This window comes from Poromitra crassiceps (genome assembly GCF_964638095.1).
Source record: "Poromitra crassiceps genome assembly, chromosome: 1".
NCBI lineage: Eukaryota > Metazoa > Chordata > Actinopteri > Beryciformes > Melamphaidae > Poromitra > Poromitra crassiceps.
Genome location: NC_139623.1, coordinates 396,710 through 424,400, shown reverse-complemented (window position 1 = coordinate 424,400; position 27,691 = coordinate 396,710). Strand labels below are relative to the sequence as shown.

The 27,691-nt window shown below is 42.8% G+C and overlaps 1 protein-coding gene across 1 annotated transcript; it reads left to right on the top strand.

Annotated features, from left to right (window-relative positions):
- On the top strand, nucleotides 1-24,417 carry pnisr (PNN-interacting serine/arginine-rich protein). The gene is made up of 12 exons (XM_083634626.1): nucleotides 1-50; nucleotides 622-750; nucleotides 920-1,096; nucleotides 1,728-1,987; nucleotides 2,354-2,516; nucleotides 10,781-10,971; nucleotides 11,564-11,701; nucleotides 15,988-16,087; nucleotides 16,693-16,746; nucleotides 17,151-17,345; nucleotides 22,373-23,456; nucleotides 24,051-24,417. Exons 2-12 carry the CDS (start codon nucleotides 663-665, stop codon nucleotides 24,082-24,084), a joined length of 2,484 nt encoding a protein of 827 aa, XP_083490752.1. The 5' UTR covers nucleotides 1-50; nucleotides 622-662; the 3' UTR covers nucleotides 24,085-24,417.
- The last annotated feature ends 3,274 nt before the right edge of the window (nucleotides 24,418-27,691 follow it).

Genomic DNA, 27,691 nt, shown 5'->3' with positions numbered 1-27,691 from the left:
GCCATTTTGATTTCTGACCGCAATCGCGTAGAGAAGATTGTCTGGAGAAGGTGGGAAAACCTGAACGCTTTGAACTAAATGCCTTTAACTTCTTGTGTTAATGTGTAACTGAATGGGAGTGTTAAAGTGCATGTATTCACATCCCAAGTTAACTGGTGACGCTACCTTGCGAACTAACAGCTAACGTTAGTTTATCTTATTCTTAGCATAGCTACATTAGCTAAGAGAGCTTCCTTTTAGCTCGTAAATGCGTTTTCAGCAGCATGAATTTCTAGAGGCCGGGATTCTACTTTGCAGAGAAGCCGGCTGTGTAAAAGAAATGTTACTAGTAACACTACACCACCCACTAAAATAGCTCTGCTATCGAGAGCTAAAGATAAAGGAAATGGACAAACCGGACGCGCTAACATTACACATCTTACCCAAAATCTTAGCCGTTTAGCTAGCTAGCATTGGCAAATTATTCGCTTGATTATTGTCGGAGCTGACACTGGCTATGCTCGAGTCTATTTCATGATTACGACTCGAGACTATAACATGTATATTGCATTTGCTTGATGCATGTAAGTAAAGAGGTTCCAAACCAAACCCTTAATTCCCTGGCTGTCGTCAACACTGCAGGTTGTGAACACGTTCCTGTGCAGAGCCAGTGGTGCAGAGTGATGTGGGACCAGGGAGGACAGCCCTGGCCGCAGTGGCCTCTCAGCCAGCAGCAATGGATGCAGTCTTTTCAGCACCAGCAAGATCCAGGTCAGTGAATACCCCCCCCCCCCATAAAAAATGTTAATTCACAGTCATGATCTTTGACAATGTTAACAGCTCTACCAGCCGTGATACTGACAATGTGTCTCTATAGCTGTCGACCAATTATATGAACAGTTTCTGGGAGTTAATCTTCAAATCCTTCTGTTTTGTACAGGTCAAGTGGACTGGGCTGCCCTGGCACAGGCGTGGATAGCCCAGAAAGAGTCGACAGGAACAGAGCAGCAGAGCCACCAGCCCAACGGGCAGGACATCCCAGGCCTGGAATCTGTCGGACAGGGCAACCATGGAGCCTTCCAGGGTGACCCATCCTTTGGCAGAATGTGGCAACCAGGTACATAATTAAATTGAGATCAAAGACTAGGGATGCACGATATATTGGCAATTACATATTGGCATCGGTCCAATGTTGCAATGTTAATATCAGTTATTGGTATTGGTCAAAATGTCCACATTGAAAGGAAACAATGTGGTAAATCTATGATTGATGGGCTTTTCAAAATGTTTTGGAAATAAAGACATGCATTATTTTTTCAAATTCAGTGTTTACCGTACATGTGTTTTTCACTATGTACATAATTGGATTATCATAGAAATGTGTTTTCTACAGATCATATCGACATCGGTAAATATCCGTAATCGGCCATAACAGCAATGTTAATATCGGTTATCCGTATCGGCCAAAATTTTCATATCGGTGCATCCCTATCAAAGACCCAGGTCCCAAATGTTATGAGTAATTTACATGATTCATTCATCAGCAATTCCCTTTTGTTATGCAAAGATGGTAATTGCCATTGCATACTGTGGAAGGGCTGCTGCCCAAAACGTCGGTAGTGTGGCAATACATATTTGTCAACTTGGAGTGCTGTCGTCCTCCTTGTTTGATTTATGCAAAGATGTTCACATTGCACTCTCACAGACCGTGTCAATGAAAGTGTTTTTTGTTGTTGTTCACCTAACAGAATGGGGAATGCATGGCCAGCCCCCTCCTCCCCCTCATGGCCAACCCCCTCATCCCCCTCCCCCTGATCAGCCCTGGATCCCCCCGGGGTCAGGACCGATGGACGTAGTGAACCCTAGTGAGGACAGCAACAGCCAGGACAGCCTGGAGTTCAGCTCTGAAGCCCACCACGGGGGTTACCCCCAGAACAGCCATGGGTATGGGGCACAGCCCGACAGCTACGCCATGGCCCCCATGGCCATGAACCAGTTTGATTATCAGGTATGCAGATGCCGCAGTAGAAATTGTTGAAGCGTTTGGGTTTTAGTGTGCCAACCAAGTAACACAAGAAGGAGCAATCCATAAAAACTGTCCCGGTTGCCAGCATCTTGGTGTATTCTAGATCAGTCATTGCTTTCTTGATGCGGTGCGGAGGAAAGTGTTCAGTTGTTGAGGATCCAGCATGGTTTGGCATAATTTTTATCAGTAGATTCTTGCCATATAACTGATTTTCTAGCCCAATGAGGAGCAGTGGATACATGGTGGGACAAGGCGCCAACATCTGTGAATGCCGTTTGGTGGCAGTAGCAGAGTCCATTCTGTGCTTTGGCTTCTCATTAATTTTCACTGTGTGGTGTCCCTCTTTAGCATGGAGCTGCTCCTGCCTACGGCCCCACAGCCACAGGCTTCCACCCCCCATACTGGCAGGGCCCCCCTCAGAACAGACGAGACAGCAGACCGCCCGGATTCAGAGACCGGCCCAGGTCCCCCATCCAGCTCCCTGTCAAACAGGAGGCCCCAGCACCACTAGGTGAGTGTGTCTTCACTCAACACTTAGCGATCATATGACAGGGTCCCCGCGGAGGTCTTAAAGTATTAAAAAAGTATTAAATTTGAAATCCTCAAAATAAGGCCTTAAAAAGTATGGGTGCACACTCGGGGTTTGTCTGACCTGTCTGTTAAATGATTGGCTGTTTCCGTGTCACTCGTAGCACGCTCCATTAACAAGGGACATTTTTTCCTGCAGCCATGCTATCGAACTTGCTATCGAACCAGTTCTTTATTGCAGACCTGCCAACCTGCACGCATTTTTCATACCATGCACGCATTTTGGCATCAAAGTACGCTGGTACGATTTGTCAATTAAAACTACGCAAAACAGCGTTGACACCTGTGAATTCAACGGTGCATAATGCAATATTTAAGTGTGTCCTGTGAATCTTCACCCTGTGGCGATAATCTGACCAATCCAATCGACGAAAGGAATGAGTCTAGCCAATCAGAGGCAGAGAAGGGCGGCTCATGACTTTGCCTTCAACTCCTTGCCTAACCTCGCATCACCAGGCCCTCCTTGCCGTGCGTGTAAACGCTTGTTTTTGGTTGTCAACGTTACCTCGGGTTTGACTCTGCTGTCAGCTAAGCTGGAAGACGCCGATTGCCTTACATCATGTAACCTGACATGTTTGTTTACCTGGCCACAGCGCTAGTGTCTGATATTCTTACTACACAGCGGCATCTCCATTATAGCTGGCCGAACACGCAACGTTATTGCCAGACCAGAGTAAAAAAAATATATACCGGTATATATTATTATTAATATTATTACGCTATCGATAATCGATAATTGATCGTTAATTTTCCCGAATTTCAATTATGGAAATTGTTCAAAATGAACATCCCTAATATACAGTATATATGGTGTTAGTGTGTGTATATACCGGTATGTATGGTATGTATGTATGTATATGTCAGGGATTCTGTTAGCTGGCAATTGCCGGCTTTTAGCCGGTATTTGTTGCCGTGGGCCGGCAAATTGAAAGGTCACCGGCTCAAGTGGCCGGCTGAAAATATGCCAAATAAACAAATTCCTTATATAAAATAGCCTAATATTGTGTGACCTATAGCCTAAGTGATGTTGCCAATAAGCTACGACTTAAATAGAGACTTATTACATATTCCCCCCCCCCCCCCCCCCCCCTCTGTATGTTGAGTGTTGGTGAAAAAGAAAAATATAGCAGACGCATTCTTTACTGTAGAGCGCAGTTTAAAAGCCACACAAGCAGCATCAGTCCCGCCGGCCAGCGCTGGACCCGCTGTGAGGAAACACACAGGAGGAAACTGAAATGTCAAAACAGACATCCCTTGCTAGGCCAGTCCTTTTTTTAATCGAGATCATGCAACAAGTAGCCTATTTCAGCCGAGGCCAGCAAGACGGCAGGAAAGAAACAGAAGCGTGCCTGCCGCCGTCAAAAGCAAAAGAGACCCCCCGGCTGTCAATTTAGCGGAAGTAAAAAGCCTTTTTACCTACGTCGGGCGAATCAATCAATGGCTTGCGCTTGTTGCCTGACGCTCGTATGATGAGGAGATGAATCAAAATGCTTACCACAAATAAAGCCACATGGGAGCCGAGAACGAGTGCAGGAGAGCAGCCGCAGGTGCCGCCAGGTGTGGAGTGGGAGAGATTAAGGTGCGTAGCCTATTGCTGGAGATTCAAGTTGTGCGCTGCTGCACTGACACTGTCGCACTTATTACTTTTAGCTAACGCTACATTGTTTTTTCATCAAGGCAATGTGCAGAAGATATGGGTTCATGAGTGTCTGCAAATGCAGATAGATAGGCTACAGTAGGAGCATGCATGCATGTTGTCTGTTTCAATAACGAAAGCGTCCTTACCGAGAACGACGTGCCGACCAATTAAATATTCTTGCTGCGACATCGGCCTCTTAATGACAATAGTGGCCGGTAAATATTCGATATGGCCGGAATTTTGGAACGTTACCGGCTGCACTGGCCATCTGGGAAAATGTCTAGCGGAATCCCTGGTATATGTATATATATGTATGCTATATGTATGTGTGTGCAATGCATATGTGTGTGTGTGTGTGTATTAGGGTTGTGCGATGTCATGAAAATACCCATCGTGATTGTTTTACAGTGAAACAGCGTTTTGGACGATGGCATCGTCGCGGGTGCAATAATTAATTATTTATTAAGTCGCTGCGTTGCTGTAATTCCATTTGGCTAGCCGCTGCAATGCGTTCACGTTAACAACACAGAACAGCTGAGCTCTATGATACCAGCAGGCTTTGATAGCCTCTGCTCTGTGCTACAGCACAGAGCCAGACGACTGAAGTGGGCAGTGGCTGTCACTACCAGCAATTTGAACGGCGCAAAACAAATAACGTTAACGTTACAGATACTCACCAACAACGTGTGTGTGTTGAATTTAACTAGCTGGCAGAAAACTGACTGAATTACTGGTTGATATAACGTTAGATTCGCGTGGGCTTTTGAACCTAGAGAGAGTTTAGGATAAATGGCTAGAGAAACGCAGCTGCTGTATTTAGTATGGAGCGACTCCAACTTTCACTTTAGAAACAGGCGAGTTAAATTCACAGTTGAAGACTTGTACTCACTTTGGGTTGAAAACAGGAAAGAACGTGAAGTTTCTTCTTTGTCTTAAAAAGTTTTCACAACACAGCCGACTTCTCACACGCTGGGGACGCCCCGGCGACATTAAACAATCGCACCCAGTTCAGAGAAGCAGTGGAGCGGAGGAGGGGGAGGAGGAGGGGGAGTGGAGGCTTTCCTGAACTGAACTGGGCGCGCGTGTTTAATGCCGCCAAACAATATACAGTATATATATATATAATAATAATATATATATTGTTATAATAACAATATATATAAGTATATATATATATATATATATATATACATACATACATACTAGGGCTGCACGATATATCGTTTACACATCGTCATTACAATGTGCGCATGCACAATAGTCACATTGCAGGACGTGTGATGTCAAAAGCAAATTAACTTGTCATGTTGCTTGATAAACTCTCACTTTAGGGGAGGAGCTTACTGAGTGAAATGAGGTTCTCTCAAAGGAGAGAGACGCCCCGCTACTGTACTCACTCATTTAGTGCTTAGCTTCAACACAACAAACATGCACAGAGAGCTACATTGAATTATTTTTGCTTATGTTGCGTTTAGGGATGTCAACGGTTAACCGTTAATCGATTAACCGTCGCTAAAGTCGTTGTTCGGTTATTGCTGTCGGTCTATCAGTTAATATGATTTTTTTTTTTTTTTTTTTTTAACACGTTTTTTGAGTTTCCTTGCAGATTTTGCACAGTGTTTTGCATCAACTATTTTGTTCAAATTTTGTTCAATTGTTGGCAGCAAATCGAAATAGGCTATATTTTGTTTAAGTTTTTATGCTGCAAAAGACAGTAGGCCTAATGTGAAAAAATCAAAAGAAATAACAGATTGTTGTTGTTGTAATGTTTACATAAACAGGAAATAAAGCTCTCAAAAATATATTTCCTTGTCATCCATATAAGAGCCAGAATGATTTTGGAATGATTACCTGATCAAAATGTGGCAATAAACTTATAAATTTCAGCAAAGCCAACAAAAAATAAAGGCATAATTCTAACACAAAAAGCATTAACATTTCAGCATCTAAATAGACACGCCTTGTTTGGGCATGAGCTCATTGAGTAAATAGACACAATTTTTTTTTTTTTTTTAATATTAAAAAATTATGAATTAACCGATAGGTTAATCGATTATTAGCGTCGGTTAATCGAAAGTGAAATTAACCGAAAATTGACATCCCTAGTTGCGTTGCTGACAGTAGCCCGTCTGTAAACGATGTGATTGCGGAGGCGGACGCGTCCACAGCTTGCAGCGCACTAGTATACAGCAGGCTGGCTGCTGTAACTCAACATGTCTGTGGAGTGGAGATATTTACTCTTGAAACACCAAAAAGTTGTCCATGTTATCACTGCGGCTGTCTCTCCCCTTCAGTCTCTGATGTTGCATCACATGATAGCAGTAACGTTACGGTAGAGTTAATCATACATAGTGACTCATTTACACAAAACATGTCAGTGAAAATAAAAAGACAATAGACATAGCTGGGCAATTAAATGTATATTTATTAGGGATGCACGATAATTATCGGACCGATAAATTATCGGCCAATATGGCCATTTGCGTTATTATTTATTATTCCGATAATGGCCTTTTTCCGATAAATTATCCGATAATAATCCTGCTTTATTTTTTGCCTCGGAAGCGGAGCTTTTGTTGTCGCACATTCGTGACATCACAGCTGCGACGCAAACATGGCTGCTGCCAGTATGCTGCAGTTTCAGAATTATCAAGCTACTGTAATTTGCAATCCATGTCCCACACAGGTTCCGAGAGGAGGGGAAACCAATAAGCTGGCAATACGTTAAACCAAAGCTGGCGATGATGCAGCGGATATGTTTGTTGTTATTGTTAGCGAGTTTTGTTAGCATTAGCTCGTCGTGCGGCCTACCCTGCAGACTCGTCCGCTTGGCAGACAAAATGCTTGTGACATTTACAGTCTGTGGCTTGTGATCAAACAGCCCCGCAAAAGCACTTAATACACAGAGCTGGCGTAAACTTATAGAAACTAATGGAAACCCCTTTACCCGAAATGAAACATCCAGGGATTGTGTATTTAACTCGCAACCACTCGCTAACGTTAAGCTAACCGCGCTAGTTAGCGTTAGCTGCTGGACCATAGTGCTGGACAGAGCCATCTAACAGCCAATAATGAAAACAAAGGCGCAGTCGCGCGCACATTAGGCTACATAAAAAGCATCAGTCAGTCAACATAGGGTTCTTTTCTTTAATCTGGTGGCAGCATTTTTCAGTAAAAAGTGAAACGACACAGATGGTTTATATAGTGCCTGCCCCATTCATTGGGCCCAGGCTACAACTCACTGAGAACTGGAACCCATGCAAAATTTTAACAGATCAGTATGACAAGTCTAAATTACTATGCCTTTTGTCATTGTGTTTTATCTGCAGACTAAGCAGCTTGGCTTTCCGTTATATAAAAGCCTTTATTTTTGTATTGACTATAATTGAGTGATACACTTTATTAAAACAATCATATTATATCAGAAGTTTTCTTCGTTTTGCGTTCACAGTGATGTCAGTTAGATTTGGTTAGGTCAGAACTATGCTCACTACATCCATACATCTACCCTAACCCTTTTTTAACCCCAGGTGTGCATAAAATACAGGTTAAAAACTAAAAATATATATATATATATTTTTTTTTATATAATAATTATCGGTTATATCGTATCGGTTATCGGCCAAGAAGAATATATTTATCGGTTATCGTATCGGCTCTAAAAATCCATATCGTGCATCCCTAATATTTATTACTTTTCATGAATGAATTGTTTGTCACCGGTCGGCTGCATGTGAATCCTTGTCTCTCTCTACTGCCCTGCGTGCGCTCAAAAACCGGAACTCCCCAAATGTACCACTTGGTAGTTTCTGGAGGGGGGTCAGACCAAGTGTGTGAAGTAACCATGTGTGAAGTGGCAGCGGTGTTTCATTGTTGATTTATTGAAACGTTAGAAGAACGAAAGAAGTTGAAAGCAGTGATTATAATCAATTAAATCTAATGTTTTTCTGCAAATAGCATCATTGGGAGGTAGATTCTGGCACTCAATATTAGGGGTGGGCAATATATCAAATTTATATCAATATTGTGATATGATGAGACTATGGTCTTAGATGTTGGATAATATGATGGTGATACAGCATACATGTTGTCTTTCCCTGGTTTTAAAGGCTGCATTACACTAAGTGAAGTATAGGCTAGTGACATTTTAAAGTAGAATGTCATAACTCACTCACTTTTTCATGTATGTAAGTCATGGAAATCCACTCAAAATGTGTATGAACCCTGATAGATGACGCTCTACCAGTGGAGGCCTACCAGTAGGTCACAGCCCAGTGGTTGAGAAACATTAAAATACCTAATTTCCCCTCCAAAATCAGATGGACTCCTCTACAAAATCATCCCAATCATTCTAGAAATATTATTTTCTTTCAAATAGAGCTATTCTGGTAATCTGGTGAAAATCTGTATTTTTTCATATGGCAATATATATCGCATGGGCGGGGAATATCGCAATGTCAGTTTTTCCAATATCGTGCAGCCCTAGTTGCCACTGTGGCAACCAAAGGCCAAGAAATGGTGGCCATTTTTTTGGGTTGCCCCCGGGGCAACCAGGCATCCGTTAATGTCGAGCCCTGATTACATCATTTTTTTCTAGGACTTTCTTACCATACTGATACCATACATACTTTTGCCACTAACAGCCCTTCCCATTAACAATGCAGCTGCCTGCTACAGCCCTATGCTAGGTTTCCACCTAGTCTTGTTTATTGTCAAAGTAGGAAAATCTATTTGCATCAAGTTGAGATTTACTGACAGTAAAAAAAAAAAGGGTGTACTATATAAAAACCTGGACCTATATCTATAAGAGCTTGAATAGATTTTCTATTAATGTATTAATGAAGTTGCCCTAATTGTCTCAATGTTTCAAAAAAGAAAAAAGAAACAAACAAGAACACACATGTAACTCCAAAGTTAGGGTAGCACAATATAGGGATGCAGGGGTTAACCGGTTTGACTATTAACCGCGATTTAAAACGTCACGGTTATATAACCGCAGAGGCTCCGCTACACCGAGTGTTTTGTTTCACAACAGTACGTCAGTTTAAACTCCCATGCGGCGCAGACGGCGCTGGAAGGAGAGGAACCTGTCTCTCTCGCTTCGTTTCCGCACGGACTATTTAGCGGAGGCACCAAACACAGGCAGCTGCCATGTCTCCCAGTAGTAGCCAGTCTGTAGCCTAGCCATGGATGCCCAACATAAATGTTGCAATACATGTCCCGCAAGGTTTCTGAGATTAGGGGAAAGTCTGAGCTGGTGTTACGTTAAACCAAACGTGGGGAAGAGGCAGCGGATTTGTTTAGCGTTAACATACAGTCATTGACGTTAACGTTAGCTGTTGTGGCTAATGTTAGCTAGCTGGCCATAGCCTAGCGTACATAGTTCCTCAAGCTCGTTGTGACCAAACATCCCCGCATTTAAAGCACTTCATGCTCCCAGCGCTGGCCTAAACCATAGAGAACCGCATGCTTTACACGAAAAGAAACATCAAGGGTTTGTGTCAACTCCAAAAGCAACCCGCTAACGTTACATGTAGGCCTAATAACGTGAAGCTAACGTAGCTAGCTGCTTGGCAGTCATGATCTGACTGAGACAAGGAAAACAAATGCGCACATTTACATAACAAACACCAGTCAACACCACAGAGTGTCCTTTCTTTAATCCAGAGGGAGCATTTTCCAGTAAAAAGTGAAACGACACATGATGGCTTATAGTGAGGCTTTCCATGCCTGCCCCATCATCACTTCAATAGAACTGACCCCAATGCAAAATTCATTTCAGACGGCACATTTAGTTGCCAGTAACATGCCAATAAGAGTCTAAGTTACTATGCCTTTTGTGTTTTTTTCTGCAGACTAAGCAGCTATAGGCTTTCGCTTCTATAACATAATAATAAAATATTTTTTGTATTATATATATATATATATTATATCAGAAATGTTGTTTGTTTTATGTTCACAATAGTGATGTCAGTTAGATTTGATTAGGTCAGAGCCATGGAATATTAAATCATCCATCTTTGCTCACTACATCTGCCCTTTCTTCTTTTTTTAATCCCAGGTGTGCATAACTACAGGTTAAGAACTTATTTTTTTAAATACAAAAATGTGAAAAAAGTAACAATAGTATGTTTAACGTATCGGTTATTGGCCAGGAGAATATTTATCGGTTAGCGTAGGCCTATACTATCGGCTGTAAAAATCCATATCGTGCATTAGTATTCCGGAAGGCAGCAACTGTTAAGATTGTGGGGGAAATACAATAAAACCTCTATTTAGAGAATGCTCATGTGATTTTTATACGTCCATAACAATAATCGTGAAACCGTGATAATCGTGGTTTTTTCTCAGACTATAATCGTACATCAAAATTTATAATCGTTGCATCCCTAGCACAATATGACCAAATATTACAGCTCAATTCATTGTTGAAATGAAAAAGATCAAGGCAGTCTGAGGCAAATCATCATCATCATACAACCTACTGTAAACAATCATGTAAAAGCTGTATATGGATAACTCTTTCTGACCTTGGATTTCACCGTCAGATGCTGTGAAGAGGCGGACACTGCCTGCGTGGATTCGAGAGGGCCTTGAAAAAATGGACAGAGAGAAGCAGAAGAAGCTGGAACAAGAACGAATGGAGAAGGAGCGTGCTGAAATGGCAAAAGACAAAGGCAAAGAGGATGAAGCAGAGGACGGAGGCGATGGGCCTCGTATACCACGCAGGAGTAAATTTGTAAGCAACCCATTTGTGGCCTTGACAACACATCGCTTTTGAAAAGGGCTTTACATTGTGTCTGTTGTGTTGGAGGTGAAAGGACATTTGGGATTCTGAACTGTCTTCCAAATTCACATGGACAGTACCAGGACTGTATCTTACAGATGATGTGTCAGTACCAGGACAGTACCAGGGGCCGGTTGCACAAACCACCTTAAGTTAAGATTTTCCTTAGAGTCCAAGTTAAGGTGTCCATAAAATAGAATTGGCTGCATAAAACACAATTAAATCTTGTGCTTATGTTTTCCTTAAAATGTTAAACCATAAGGAGAAGATTTAGGGGTGTTTTGTGCAGCCGATTCTATTTTATGGACACCTTAACTCTGACCCTAAGGGAAATCTTAACCTAAGGTGCTTTGTGCAACTGGGCCCAGGACTGTATCTTACAGATGATGTGTCCCTGGCTACCCCCCCCCCCCCCCCCCCCCCCCCAAAAGTTTATTGTGCAGACTTCAAAGCATGTTACAGCAAAAACAGAAAAACTGCAAATAGGAAGTATGCCTAGATGTTTTGTTGACTGAAACATAATCTCTGGCTTCATCTCCAACAGGACAGTGACGATGAGGAGAATGAAGATGAGGATGATGAAAAGGCCTCAGTGAAGAAGGAATTTGCTGGCAGGAGCCCATCGCCTCCCGCAGAGGATAGTGAACCTGAGATGACGGAGGAGGAAAGGGAGTTCCAGCTGGTTAGTTTGACTTGTCAGAAGGGGGGGGGGGGTGATTCATTAATGATTTATGAAGTCTTTGCGGTGCCATTTGGCTGCGCTGGCACCGCTGCAATGCATGTTCACATTTACAACAGGACAGCTGAGCTCTACATGTCATGAGAGACCAGCGGGCTTGGATAGGCTACTACAGCAACAGCACAGAGCCAGGCGACTGAAGCAGTAGGCTATATTGATAGGCGCAATACAAATAACGTTAATGTTACAGATCCTGACTGTTGGAGAAAAATATAAGTTCCATGCCATTTCCTAATCAATATTTCCTAATCAATAAGCTATAATTGCATACACATAATTAATTACATGTATTGTAGAGAATGTATGGTATTAAATATACTTTTATGGTAAATCTTCCTGGACTCATTGGTTTCAATTAATTTGGTTAGATAAGCTGTTAATTATCACATTTAGCGGATGTAAAGAATATATTTTATTCTCTATCACTGACCAACAACGATATCTCAAGAACGGCTTGATGGAATTTCTTCTGATTTGGCTCAAACATCGACTTGGATGCAAGGATGAACTGATTCCATTTTGGTTATCAAAGGTCAAGGTCACTGTGACCTCTCGAATGCCATTTTCAAGCTTGTTAACGCAATATCTCAGGAATGTCTTGATGGAATTTCTTTGAATTTGCCTCAAACGTCCACTTGGACTCAAGGATGAACTGATTACATTTTGGTGGTCAAAGTTCAAGGTCACTGTGACCTCACACACCCAATTTCCAAGCTCTGTAATCACAGGAGCGCCTTGACGGAATTTCTTCCAATTTGCCTCAAATGGCGATTTGGACTCAAGAATGAACTAATGACGGAGGCATAAGTCAGCGTTGCGGTTGTTCTAGTTTTATTTAGGCTACAATAGGCTGTACAGCTATTTTCTTAAATTAATTTTTTCCAGTTTCCCGCTATTGTATTTCCCGGGAAACGGGAAATGGTCCAGTCGGCATTTCCCGGGAATCCCGCTTCCCGGGATTAAACCCTAGTGCGCACCGGAGTTAGATTGCTGCATTCACACGCCTGCCCAATGCCATACAAACTGCACCAAGGGGGAAAACGAACTCTATTGAGATTCAACTCGGTGCTCTACTGAGCGATTGAGAAAGTTCTTTGTTCCTGCTGCTGTAAAATTCTTTAATGAACACTGCTAGCTCTGCATTGTGAGACTCTCTTTTTGCTGTTATGTAACTCGTATTGTCCTGTATGTTACTGTTTCCTGTTTGTGTATCTGTACTCGCTCTGGTGGCAAACCATGTTTCCCCTCGGGGATTAAGAATAAACACCATACCATACTAGGGTTGGCACGATAGACCCCCTGGCACCTCAATGGTGGAACGAGCTTCCACCTTCGGTCAGGACTGCTGAATCACTGCCGATCTTTCGGAAAAGACTAAAGATTCACCTTTTCAGTCTCCATCTGGGCCCTTCTTGATCTAACTTCTCTCTCTATAAAACAAAATACTAACCTAAACTAAACTTGTACCACTGTTCCTTCAGAATTTGTAGTGGTCATAGACTGCGCTGCATAGTTGATTGCTCTATTGCTGACAAAAATGTGTTATTGTAAGTCGCTTTGGATAAAAGCGTCTGCCAAATGATGTAATGTAATGATGGACGATGGTATCGACCATCGTGATGGGCCGACCCCCCATCGACCTCTGAGCCTTCTACATCGGATCATCGTAATTAATTATCTGTTCGAATTAAAATTGTGCCATTTTAATAATAAACTAGATGGTCTACATTTCCTACCGAAAATGTAATTGTGCTTGCGTCCTCGCCATGCACCGCCTGGCTTGCAAGGTCCCTGCCCATGCAATTAGGGGGACTAATGCTGCCTTCCAGACACCTGGGACGTGGGTGTTTCCCATTGGAAAAGTCCCAGTCCCCACCTTCAACACAACCCTTTGAAAATGGTGGAGCCTGGGCCGGTGGAGGTCAGGAGTTTGGACTTAACGTCCCCAGATCGAGATGATGGCTTGTGAGCTGGAGGTGGATGGATGGAGTCTATGAGTGTGACAGGAGCATCTATGAAAGGAGAGCAGAGCAGTTTTCACCTGTCCACATGCAGCAGCATGACCGAAGCGTCAGATTAGCTCGCGAATAGCGGCCAAACCGCTTGACAAAACCCTTTGCCAAGTCAGAGCATGTCCTCAATGAGCCGCTCATTTTGAGGTATGGCATGTCTATGTCGTGTGAAAGATGTGGGAGTTATTACGCGCCGAACTTTGTGGCAGATATATTCCGGGCCTTGCCCCCCTTAATTTTCCACCCCGAGTCCTACGCCGCCATCCGTGAGTGTTGCCCCCCTTAATTTTCCACCCCGATTCCAACGCCGCCATTCGTGAGTCTCTACGAGTTACGGTTGCGGAGATACGTTGCTGTAGCGCCCCCCATAGGCAAACAATAGCGCCCCCTACACGCCAAATGACACTATCTCTTCTGAAATCAACTCAGAAGTGTCAAGTGTCATACAAGAAGGAAGGCTGGCCATAATGAGAATGAATCCGCACTTCCTGCCGCCCTTCAAAATAAAACAATTTCGAAGGGACAGGCACTGAATGCTGCTATAGCGCCCCCTAAAGGCTAAATGACAAAATACTTCTGATATAGGCTCAAAGTACATCCCTCCACACCTGTACCAAGTTTGGTTAGCATCGGACGATCTTTGTGAAATAGGCCCCACCCACAGAAAGTTGGAAGTCGATTATATGGCAACGGTGCGTTTTTTTCAAAAACTTCCAAATCAGTGTTGTGCAGGACAGTCCCCAGATGATGTGTGCGTTGGTTTGGTGAAGATTGGACAAAATTTCAAGGAGAAATGGCAAAAAAACTGTTTTGGACAAAATGCAAAATGGCGGAAAATCTAGTCAGACGCAAATGGGCGTGGCCTAGTTGAGTAGATGCGGGAGGACCCAAGGAATCCAGGGAAAAAATAATTTTGATGATAAACCCTACGGTTCAAAAGTTATCGAGCAAAAGGTAAGGAGGGCTGTTATAGCGCCACCATATGGTCAATTGGTGCAATCTTTTCGGGGATAGTAAAAGACCCCTCAGTGCACCTCCCCATCAAGTTTCGTAGCTCTAGCTCTTATGGTTTCTGAATTACACCTAATTTACTGCAAGATTTTGCAAGATTTTTCCAAACCCCATGCAAGTCAATGGGGAAAAAAATGGCGCTTAATGGCGAATTGCGGCCAAACCGCTTTCACAAACCCTTAACAAAGTCATAGCATACATGTCCTCAATGAGGCGGTCATTTTGAGGTCTGGCATGTCTATGTGGCGCAAAAATTGAGGGAGTTATTACGCGGCTAACTTTTTGGCAGATATAAGAATAATAATAATAATAATAATAAGTATGTGGGATTTCAAGATTGTGCCTTGCTTGTCAGCAAGCACAATAAAAAGGCCAAGTCCACTTACCGTGACGCGCGGGAGACGCTGCATTAAACAAGCGCACCTAGTTCAGTTCAGGGAAGCCTCCCCTCCCCCTCCTCCGCTCCACTGCTTCTCTGAAGTGGGTGCGCTTGTTTAATGTCGCGGGGCGTCCCCAGCGCATGAGAAGTTGGCTGTGTTCTGAAAACGTTTTAAGACAAAGAAGAAACTTCATGTTCTTTCCTGTTTTCAACCCAAAGTCAGTACAGGTCTTCAACTGTGAATTTAACTTGCCTGTTTCCAAAGTGAAAGCTGGAGTCGCCCCATAGATACAGCAGCTGCATTTCTCTAGCCATTTCTCCTAAACTCTCTCTCATTACATTAGGTTCAAAAGCTCACTCGAATCTGACGTTATACCAGCCAGATAGTTAAATTCAACACACACACGTTGTTGGTGAGGATCTGTAACGTTAATGTTATTTGTTTTGCGCCGTTCAAATTGCTGGTAGTGAGAGCCACTGCCCACTTCAGTCGCCTGGCTCTGTGCTGTAGCACAGAGCAGAGGCAAATAGCCTATCCAAGCCCACTGGTATCATGTAGCTCAGCTGTCCTGTTGTTAACGTGAACGCATTGCAGCGGCTAGCCAAATGGAAGTACAGCAACGCAGGGACTTAATAAATAATTAATTATTCCCCCCACCCGTCAATGACGATGCCATCGTCCAACGCGATGTTTCACTGTAAAACAATCACAATGGGTATTTTGATGACATCGCACAACCCTGTACCATACCAACTGAACCAAACGAGGTAGATGTGAAAATGCCCTAAAAATATATTTTTCTATGTTTCTCTTTTTCCTCCCATAGATGGTCATTACAAAAACACTGCTGACAGAAATCCTTCTTGAGGTCACTAACGAAGAGATCCACCACGTGGCCAAAGAGTCTCACCGTAAAGCCACCAAAGGTCTGCTCTTGTCTTCTCCAGCTCGTACATCATCTGTGCCTGTCACTGAGACATTGTGTTTAAGTCTGAACTCTTTCATAATCTCTAAATTACACTCAATGATGCCCTGTAATGTAAACTAGGCTGATTGAGCGGCACACTTGGGAATATGTCTCATATGCAATGCAATTTCAACCATTCTCTGCTAATGCAACAGAAAGACAGCAGAGCAAGTGTTTTGTAAAAACACACTTCTTTGAAAACTTGGTACCTGGCTTTGAAGGCCCTGGCGAATGGCTGTCTGATTAAAGTCTCACTGTGACCGGCTCCCACCTATAGCAAGAGACTTCCTCCATTGAAGTGACAGTGCATTAGTACAGAGTGGTTATTTTCCTCTTGTCGGACTGTTTGACTTGGATTGTGTGACAGACGTGTTTGTTTGTTAAGTAACCCTCTCTCTTCTCTCCATTTTTCATTTTTGTTTATTTTTTTCTCTTGTCACCAACGACAGCTCTTGTGAAAGTGCTTTATCTGTGACTCCCTTCTCTAGCGACACTCTTGCCTTTGAGAAAATGGTGGCCGTATGTGTTTTAACATGTTGTTCCTGTTGTTGATGTGAATCAAAGCTCCTGCAAAACAGCTGGCACAGTCAAGTGCACTGGCTTCTCTGACTGGTCTCAGTGAGTATCCCTTCTTCTGTCACTGGGGGGAGGTAATGGGAAGGGAACGAAAATGGGGGGATGAACAGTGGAAGGGGTGGGCAAAAAAATAACATCCATGTCCTTACTACCTAAGTATTTAGACCTATTTGAGGAAAAGCTGGCAACCCGAGTGATTGTTTTGGGTTTGGTTTAGTGCACATTGCCGATAAGAAGCATGCTCTTGAATAGTAAGTTTGAGTATTGGTTTGCCTTTTTAAGGGGTTTCAGTAGCTTGAAGTATAAAGTTATACCGGTGTAAGTGCCTTTCATTGGGGACTTGGGTTGGGATGGAGGGGTAGTAAAAATGGAAGCTGATGGTGAGAATGGATCTTGGTCCTCTTCACTGCTCTATGCTCAACAATCTGGGGGCTCTATTGTGGCAGGTGGGCTTGGTGACTATGGTTCAGACGAGAGCGAGGACGAGGATGACCGCAGCTTCCGAGGGTCTGAATCGTCCGACACAGATGATGAGGAGTTGCACCACCGCATCCGGGAGAAGCAGGATGCCTTCCGCCGCAAAGAACGGGAGATACAGCAGCTACAAGACAGACAAGCCCAGGAGGCTTTGCTTGCACGTGGTAAGGCTCAAAGTCAGCTCTGCTTGGTTAAAGGATTTTTTAATGCATTGCTAACCTCCAACAAATCAGTTATTTAATGCATGCAACAAATCCTATGAAAAATCAGGAATGGTTTTGTTTTGCCAACAAATCTTGTCGATGTAGCCAGTGTGCAATTAAGCAAATCTCCCAGTAGCTGTAAACACTTTGTAATCTCAGGAAAGTAATTCCGTAGCACCTAAAATACCGTAGTCCCTGGCATAATGAAGAATTTGTTCCCATTTTAATTTGATTTGGTAATAACTACCACAGCCTGATTTTCCGTGTTAATGGTTAGCTATCAGTTTTTGAAACCGTCTTTGATTTTACACCTGGCACTAACATGCATTTTCTGTGACCAGATTGCAATTGGATAGTGCTTGACCACTTGAAAGTACAGGTGTAAACACCCCCAAGACGCATTGAAGACGTATTGCGAATTTGCGATCTGATCGGCGAAACCACCTCCTGAAGGTGGTCAGGGATGCATTGTGACCACATTGAACACAATTGTAAATGCAACCCTTTTGGGTGATCAGATTGCAACGCATGTTAACGCCAGGTGTAAATGAAATCAGGCTAATGTGGTCAATCGCTATCCGATTGCAATCTGATCACAGAAAATGCATGTGTCAGGTGTAAATGGCCTCTGTGAGCTGTATGTCAAGGTTATTAGCTTACAATTAAGGCAATTACTTCAGAGTTGACAAGCTAAAAGTCCTGAAGTAACGGGAGTAGAGCCAAACGCAAGTAGTAGAGCCAAACGCATCCCTTTGGTTGGTTAGATGGTGAGCAATGCATTAATAAACACCTGCCCTTATCCTTTAAGCTGGGAACACGCTACATGGCTGAACAGCCTGTGAAATAATTCCGCCTTGCACGGTTAATGACTGGCATTTGCAGATTTCTTTCTAGTCTTGTGTCAGAGACCCACAAAATTGACCAAATGGCCGTGGGAATCACCAGAGGTATACAGCGTTCGTACGGTGATGAAAAACCTGGAAAAGTCATTGAAATTTTAAATACAATTTCCAGGTCCTGGAAAAGTTATGGAAAGAAAAATACCAAAAGTTTTGGAAAAGTCATGGAAATTTGTTACATAAATATTTTCATGTTGTTCATTTGCGCTGAGTTTAAAATAATTAATGTGCTAAGAAATAACATAACGTTCACAATATAAGCCGACACGTGCTCACTAATGTTACCGGGAAACTAGTTGGATGCCTGGAGTGAAGCCTTGCGTAATACAGTCGAAGCATCAACGGGATTTTCAGAAGTCAAACTAAATCCACAGTGAACCAGAACGGCTCCATCAAAATGCCAGTCAACAATCAGCATTGAGCTGAGTGAGAGAGAGAAATGCACTGTTTGAATTCAATTACAATTTCAAACAAATTTAAACCAGACTGTTCAAGCTGATCTATTATTTGCCTTTACCCACATAGTAATTTTCTCCACATTACTGATGATTATTTATCAAAAATCTCATCGTGTAAATATATTTTGTGAGTAATTTTGTCCATATCGCTCAGCCTTACAACTGAACATTTAGCCCACTTTGCAGAAAATACTAGGGCTGCACAATAAATCGATTTTGAATCATAATTAAATTAATTGGGACGATGTTAAAAAAGGAAAATCGTCAAATCGTGCTGCTTCCTCGTCCCTTCTCCCCGCTGTAAAGCCTGTCTGAAGGTCGTGGCTAGTGGCTACTAAAGACAGCAGTGCAACAAACTTATTTCAACACCTCCAAAAAAGCATCAGAGAGAGACACACACACACACACACTTTTCACGAACACAGACGTTATATCACCGCAGGGCTCGACATTAACGGCTGCCCGGTTGCCCCGGGCAACCAAAAAAAAATAGGGCAACCATTTCTTGGCCTTTGGTTGCCCCAGGGGCAACCACGTTTTAACATGCAAAAAAATATGTACAGCAGCAAACAGCAAAATATACACCAAATAAATATGTTTTAATACTTGTTGTGAGTGACATATATATGTGACATTTTATTGCTGTTACAATCGGAACGATGTTACTAATTACCAGTCGGAAACCTACGTGATGCATGCTGCACGTGCGGTGTGTTTAATGAGTTCTGACTCGCACAGGTGGCTGCTCGCACACAATCACAGCGGCTGCAAGACTCACCGTGAAGATATCAAAAGCAGATGAAGTCTGGCTGCATGGGTCCAAGCCCCGACTAATAACGCTGTCGCTAACCTTGCGTCAGCATCCACATCACAAATCGAGCTGCAAGATGATAATTCAAAGAACAAGAACGAAGAACCGCGTCCGCCCGCAGCCCGCACAGAAACAAAGGACGAGGAAATTGTCATTGAGGTGAAATACCCGTGAGTCTTTGAATGGGACGGAAAACTAACGCTATACTGCAAAGCATGTAGCCTACAACAAGCCTACAACATACACCTCGACCAGGACACCCTTCAAAAACATTTTACCACCACGTATATGTGCTGAGGAATGCTTTGCATCCCTGCCTCGTCTGCCTGTTACATACGGGGTGAGAGAGAGGGAGTGCAGGGCCGCTTCTGGTCCTTTTGGGGCCCTATGCAACATCTTAGAGTGGGGGCCCCAAACCACTGTCATCATAGTATCCCTGAATGAACATGAGGAGGCATAGGCTACTTCATTATCAAAAACGCTTTTAATTAATAAATTAAGCACAATATGAACAATAACTGTTAAAAAAAATATATGAAAATGAAAGTTCACAAATATTAAACAAATCCTTTCAGTGCAAATGCATTATAAAAACAAAAAATAAGATTTGTTTAGAAAACAAAATTACACAAATGTATTATTATTATTCGCTCTCTCTCTGTCTATCGGTCTCTCTCTCTCCATTAAATTAGCAGATTGACAAATGACAATCACGCAACCGACAGTGGACTCAATGGCAGATAGCCCATATATTCGTCCCATCGCCCAACCCTACTGTATAAATAATAGTGAACCAAGAGATAGATAGATAGTGTTTGCATGCTTGTGAACATTATTTCTTAGCACATTAATTATTGGAAACTCAGCGTAAATGAACGCCATAAAAATATTTATAAACCAAATTGTATTTTAAATTTCCATGACTTTGCCAGGTTTCTCATGACCATACATACCCTGAAATTAGTTTGGTTGTACTTGTACTGTTCAGTAATTTGCAAAATAGTCTTAAAACCAATATGAAAAAGAATCGTGATAAGATCATGGATCGTGATCCTGCCTGAAAAAATTGTGATATGATATTTTTGCCATATCGCCCACCCCTAATTCGGTGCACACCTACAACACGTCAACAGCAACAATGCTCCATCACTTGAACAATGTTAATTCGGGTAAATTGCCTGGCTCCTCCTCGTAGGGCTGCTCGATAAATCGATTTTGAATCGTAGTCAAATTACTTAGGACAATGTTAAAAAAACGAAAATCGTAAAATCGATTTACACTTTAACTAGGGTAATTACGTTATTCTGGGGCGGCTCTCTCTCATACGCGTGCTGCTTACTCGTCCCTTCTCCCCGCTGTAAAGTCTCTCTGGAGGCTGTGACTACTGCTGGCTACTAAAGACAGCAGCAATGAACTTATTTATATTTCAACGCCTCCAAAAAGCACAGAGTGTGCGCACTGAGCAGCGTGTTGCACTGCGGGCTGTGCAAGATAACGATTATCACAACACACACACGCGCACACGAACACAGACGTTATCACCGGACGCTGAAATGCTGCCTTTATAGTTCACATAAGAACAAAACAACACATGACGGCCACCAAATGCATTTGGTATCGTTTGGAAAATGTATTTTTAATTACAACTAATCGATTGATTAATCATTAACGTTACCGATGATTGATTCAGGAATTTGCTGACAATTTGCATCCATAGTGTGCGTGGCTCAAATCTCCAGCACAATACCTTCACCCCTCTCCCACTCGACACCTGGCACCTGCGTCAGCCAGGCTCTCCTGCACTCGGCTCCCATTTGTCTTTATTTGTTGTGAGAACGTCCTCATAATCATACGAGCGCCTTTTACCTTGGCTAAATAAAACATTGGGCGAATCAATCAATCAATTGCGCTTGGTGCCCGACTGCATTCACTTTCATTCCAGAGTGACGTTTGGTACTGGAGAGCCATTTGCGCTTCTTTGTTGCCACTAATGAGCTACCGTAAATTCCGGACTATAAGCCGCACCGGTGTATAAGCCGCACCTGCAAAGTTGACTATTTTTTTCTTATATAAGCCGCACCGGACTATAAGCCGCGGGTGTTTTAATGGTATTTTTTTATTTTTTTTTATTTTTTTATTGTGTTTTAATGTTTAATTACCATATGTAAGGGTTCATGCACAGAGGGGATTGTCGGGAAAGAGATGGCTGTTTGAGGAAGCTCCCATTTATTAACATTTCAACAAAACAACATAACACAACACCACCTGTGTTGTTTTTTACAGTGCACACAGTGTCATACAGTGTCATACAGTGTGGTGAAAAGAGGGCAAGAGAGGAAATTAAAACTTATTATAGTTATATAGGATTTATAGTTAGAAAGAGTGCTAAAAAAGAGATTTTTTTTTTTTTGGTGGAAAAAATCCATAGATAAGCCGCAGGGGCCAAAAAAGGCCAAAAAACGGGAAAAAAGGTGCGGCTTATAGTCCGGAATTTACGGTATATTGTGCGCATTGCTCGGCCTTTGCATTAGAGCTGATACATTTCTAATGATCTGCGTCTCTGCTGGTTTGTGTGCGGTGAAGCGTTCATCAGCTTGACTCTTGAGTCTGTGCTGGGCCTGGCGTTAGTTCGTAACCGCGGTGATGCGATAACCACGACGGCCCTAAGTGGTGACCTGATCAGATGTTGAACATCAGTGAAAATGGCCGAATCACAGCTCTAATCAGCCTGGAAGTCGTGTAGTCTGTCCCCAGCCTGAGCAGCACCTGATGTTTACCCTCTTTGGTTTTAACCCCAGTCTTGTTTGTTTGTGTTCACAGAAGAGATGGCAAAGGAGAGATTGAGCAGAGAGAGGGTGGATTATGATGAGGGACAGTCAGAGAATTTACACAAACAAGAAGCAAGAGAGAGAGAGGCGGAGCCCCCGGTAGAGAGGCGTAGGTCACGCAGCGAGAAAGAGGGCAGTGAGAGCAGGCACTCGGGCCGAGGGAAGGAGCGGTCAGTGCGCGGCGGCAGCAGCTCCCCTGCCAACGGTCACAGCAGCAGTTCCCGCTCCTCTTCCAGCCACAGCAGCAGTCGTTCCTCCTCCTCCTCCTCTTCATCCACAGCCTCCTCCCGCAGTTCCTCGCAGTCGTCCTCCCCACGAAGGAAGCGGAGGCGCAGCCGCTCTTCCTCCCGCCGGGCTCGCCGGCACAGCCGCAGCCACAGCTCCCACAGGCGTCACAGTGTTCGCAGCGAGAAAGGCAGGGACAGGAGGAGGGGCAGCACAGAGCGATCCAGCCGCCACAAGAATGACCGCAGCAACTCCAGAGATCGCAGGGGCCGCAGGACTAGATCCAGGGAGAGAGACAGGGACAGAGGCAGGGCCAGAGACAGAGACAGCCGTAGTCGCAGCAGAGACAGAGAACGGGAGAAAGACAAGGAAAAAGAGAGGAAGAGGAGCAGGGAGCGCAGGGACAGCAGCCATAGCAGCAAACACAAGCAGAAGGCCTCCAGCAAGGACAGAGAGAGGAGACGAGAAAGGAGCCGCAGTCATGACAAAGACAAGAAAAAGAAGGATAAGGACAGGGAGAGAGAGTCTGAGAAGAAGAAAGAGAAGCCAAAGGCTAAAGAGAGAGAACGGGAGAAGGAGAAAGAGAAAGCAGACGAGAATGGCAAATCAAAGAAAAGGAAAGCGAGCGACTCTTGCACGGACCTCCGGCAGGATAGCAAAGCCAGCAAAAAGGGCTCCGCCAAAGGCAGCAAGAGGCACTCAGACTCTGACTCCAGTAGGTCCCCCACTCCCGAAGTTAGCAAGGAAAAGAAATCTAAAAAATCCAAACGTAGCCGTTCAAGGTCGGTGGAAAAATCTCACAAGTCTGGTAAGAAGGCAAGCCGCAAACACAAGTCTAAGTCACGATCAAGGTAGTATTCGTTTTTTTCTCTTTTTCCTATTGTGTTTTCATTGTATGTCTAACTGTGATTTCCCTGGAGCGCCTTTAACCAATCATATTTTGAGTAACTCAAGGTTGACTATGAAAATGGTTGACTTAATTTACTTTGTCCATGTTTGAGACATTGTTTTTGTCAAATGCAAGTACAGCTGCTTACATGTGTGAGCTTAAGGTTGATGCAGTATAGTTTTCAGATGCTTTATGAGATGCAAACATGGCATTTTTGATTCTCCAAGAAGAATCACAAGTAGTCTCTATATTGCCCCCTGCTGCCTTACAGGAGTCTAGCCCTTGGTTGTATTTAGCACTTTGTGAGATGTGTATCTGGCTGTCCCCCGCCCACCACCCCCTTTTTTATGGGGTGGCTGAAATGGGTAACTTAACCTGCTAACTCCGAATTTCCTCTAGAGTCTGTTGAGAATTGGTGTTTTTGTGGAAGTTTATTTATTTTAGATTGTGTTTGGAGGGAGGGGAGGGTGTGGTTATGTGTGCATGTGTGTGTTTTGTGTCTGTGAGCAAGTGTGATTAGTGCAGTATTAATGTTGTGTCCACGCCTCTCTTTCAGGTCAGCATCGCCGTCCCGCCGTAGCAGGCGCTGAGGAGCACAGTTGACCTCATGACCTGTGCACTTTTTAAATTCCATGAGTTGAACAGGCTTGTCTCATTATAGAGGCAATTGTGTAGGTGAACTCCTCCCTCCCCATAATCTTTTTTCATTGTTGTAAATATGTGTTATTTTTAAAGTTCGACCGTGAAGAACAGGACATTTTGAATCATAGGATTTTTTTTGCTTGTATCATTATGCAAAGCTAAAGACTTTGTGGACTAAATGAAGTTGTATCATTTTAAAACCACAACAGGATTAACCTTTTATTTTATTTTTTCTTCCAAAATATTACTGTAAGTTGTCCAATAAAACTGTTTGCCCCTTGGCTTGTTTATTTTTTTATTTTATTTTTTATTTTTTGTCTTTCTGGTTTATATCATACATAACAGGATCATGGATTTAACAATAAGTATATCGCCTATCAAGCTACAAAAGAGATAAACTGCTCTCAAGAGGTGTATAAAGAATTTGATGATGATACATTGTATTATGATTCAATTGAAGGCTCAAATGCCGTAATCAATCTAAGATTAATTCGATGCGGTGTTTAAAAAATAATCAACACTTCAAGGATATGCATTTACGGGACAGGCATGAAGCTTGGTGTACTTATAGTTTGGTGCTCTGAACTTTCTGGCCTAACCTAATTATGCATTTTGCATCATATCTCCTGAACCACATATGATAATACAGAAAAGGTGATGTCTTAGCCCAATGTTTTGATGGTCACGGATTACAATAAAACTATATAACAAACTTCAGGTAAATAGTTAATGGAGAATTCAATGACGTGGGAAGGAAATCACAGTAGGCTATATCTGAGAATAGTCTATTTGCCAGCCTATAGCCCTGTTGTGAACCTGGAAATGTTGAGTAGCCCCAATGTTTATGTTAGAAATGTACAGTATGGGTCCCCAGCCTTTAGAAACTGTTTGATGCTAACTTGCATATGTTGGGCAATTTGCATAATTAGTATTGACCTATATAGACAATATTTCAGCAACCGATTGGCCAATTTGGACCAATATGGAGTGTTTTTTAGGGGGGTGGGTGTTCTTGGGGATGCTCACCATCCTGTACTTCCTTCTTGTCCCATCCAAACTTGGTGATGTCAACAGCTGGTGGATCAGAGCAGTCTGCAGCTTTCCAATGGAGCACCTGTAGATGGGCACGCTATCCATGGATGTGTGCGTTGATGGTCGCGCTCTGTAGAAGGCAGTGTCTTCAGTGTTGGGGGTGGGGGACGCTTTCGGCAGAATGTCATATTTGGTGACGTTCAGATGTGGCGACTTTATCGTTCTGGTTGTACAGAGCCTAGAAGAAATGCCTCACTGCCTCTATAATCTGCGAATCCGTAGCCCCCTCTGAAGTGAAGCAGATCACCAGGTACTACTCTCATGGCCTTGGGCATGGACAGTGGACACATTCCCTTTCCTGGTGGGATAGGAGGTGGTGTCACCCTGAGAGTGCATAGCCGGGATGTAGCAACACTGCTCACCCAGAATCTACTGTCGAACCGATGTTGAGAACATCTCATATCTTCAGCTGCAGGTGACATGAGATACCCACCTTCCAGCACAAACACATCAGTGTCATCGCTGAGATTTTGGACAGTTGTAGCTATTCTACATCAACATTTTATTTAACCAGATAAAAACCATTGAGATGCGATATCTCTTACAACTGTGACCTGGCCAAGAAGGCAGCAAAGTTTACCATTTTACCATTTTACCATTACTTAACATGTTTGTGCCCCCTCAAGTAAAGCAGTACATCTTACTGAGTAGTTACTAAGGAATACACCATTACTTCCTGCTTACTTTACCATTACTTAACTACCGGTAGTGAAATATATATATATAAAAAAAAAAAGTAATCATTACTTACTGGTTCGTTAACATGGTAACTAATGGTCAGTTCTTAAGTAACTACCATGGGAACTAATGGTCAGTTCTTAAGTAACTACCATTAAGGATCTTTAAGGAACTACCAATTAACTATTAATGAACTAGTGAATGAAAACAAATGAAAAAAAGTTTTTTTTAGGGAAGTAATCATTACTTAATGGTTCGTTAACATGGTAACTAATGGTCAGTTCTTAAGTAACTACCATTAAGGAACTACCTATCAACTACTCATTAACTATTCATGAACTAATACAATGGTTCGTTCCTCAGTAACTACCCATTTTTTGTGTTACAGTAGCCTATTATGAAGTGTTACCGATTAGGGAGATGTCAGCCTCCATGTTGAGGAAGGTGTGGAGAACTGCAAATATGTAAATTGAAGTAGCAGGATTGACCATTTTTATATAGGCTACAAATAATAAAATAGGCCGGGTCCCTTTTTTTTCTTTCGCTAGTTCATGAGTAGTTAATGGGTAGTTCCTTAAAGATCCTTAATGGTAGTTAAGAACTGACCATTAGTTACCATGTTAACGAACCAGTTCCTTAAGCTGGTTCATGAGTAGTTAATGGGTAGTTACTTAAGAACAGACTATTAGGCCATGTTCACATTACAGGCAAATCTGATTTGCTGATGAAGTCATTAATCATTATCTTGTTTGATTTCCCAAATCTGATTTGGGAGTGTGTCAGCACTGCCACAAATCTGATTCTCAAGTCGGATCTGTGTGTCCAGACCTAAACAGCCTATCTGCATGGGTTGCTATGGTAACGACGTGGACGTCAGTAAATACGTACGTTGGTGACATGGTTTTCCTGCACTGAAGCATCATGATGAGTTGCGATTGACGCTCAAATCAGATTTGGTGGATCTGCGCGTCCGCGCTGAAGTCACATCAGTCGAAAGCGGATTGGAAACTACCTCCATATGTGGTTTGGGACAAGTGACACAAATCAGACTTAGCGTCCAGACTCATAAAACCAATCTGGATAAAGTCATTAATAGGTCACAAATCAGATTTGGCCTCCTAGTCTGAACATGGCCTTAGTTACCATAGTTGTTACTAGGGAGTTCATCATTAGTTCATGATTACTTCACCATTAGTTACCATGTGTGTGCCCCTCAAATAAAGCAGGCCATCATGTATTCGCAGAGCCGGAGACCAACTACTTATAGTATTTGAGGTATGTTCTATCCTTTCTGTCCAAGCATACTTAGCCTATACGTATAATATATATTTTTTCCCAAAATACTACTTTGTCCAAATCTTATAGTTATACAGTAAAGGTATATTCCACCAAAATACTACATTCTGTACAAGTACTTATAGTATTGAAGGTATATACCACCCAAATAATACTTAATGTCCAAGTATCCTACTTAGGTATATTCCAGTAAAATACTACAATTTCGTTCTCCACTGATTACCAGGGGCATGTCCTGGGTCTTGGAAGCCAACTTTGGTGCTCAGAATGTGGGTAGAGGCAGGCTGGAGGGCGAGGGGGCTGTTCTGGGTCTCTGAGACTGACCCTGGTGCTCAGTGGTCTGGTAGAGGCAAGCTGGAATACAGCTTTAAAATTATAAGTACTTAATCAGAAAGTACTGTAGTATATGGGTTGAATACACCTTTAAAACTAAGTACTTTTGACATGAAGTAGGCTAGTATTTGGGTGGAATATAGGCTACCTTTAAAG

Excerpts from the sequence above, each read along its gene's own strand:
- pnisr (XM_083634626.1), top strand. The coding sequence starts at position 663 with ATGTGGGACCAGGGAGGACAGCCCTGGCCGCAGTGGCCTCTCAGCCAG. Across the intron at positions 2,517-10,780 it reads GGAGGCCCCAGCACCACTAG|ATGCTGTGAAGAGGCGGACA; the intron begins GTGAGTGTGTCT and ends TTTCACCGTCAG. Across the intron at positions 10,972-11,563 it reads TACCACGCAGGAGTAAATTT|GACAGTGACGATGAGGAGAA; the intron begins GTAAGCAACCCA and ends CATCTCCAACAG.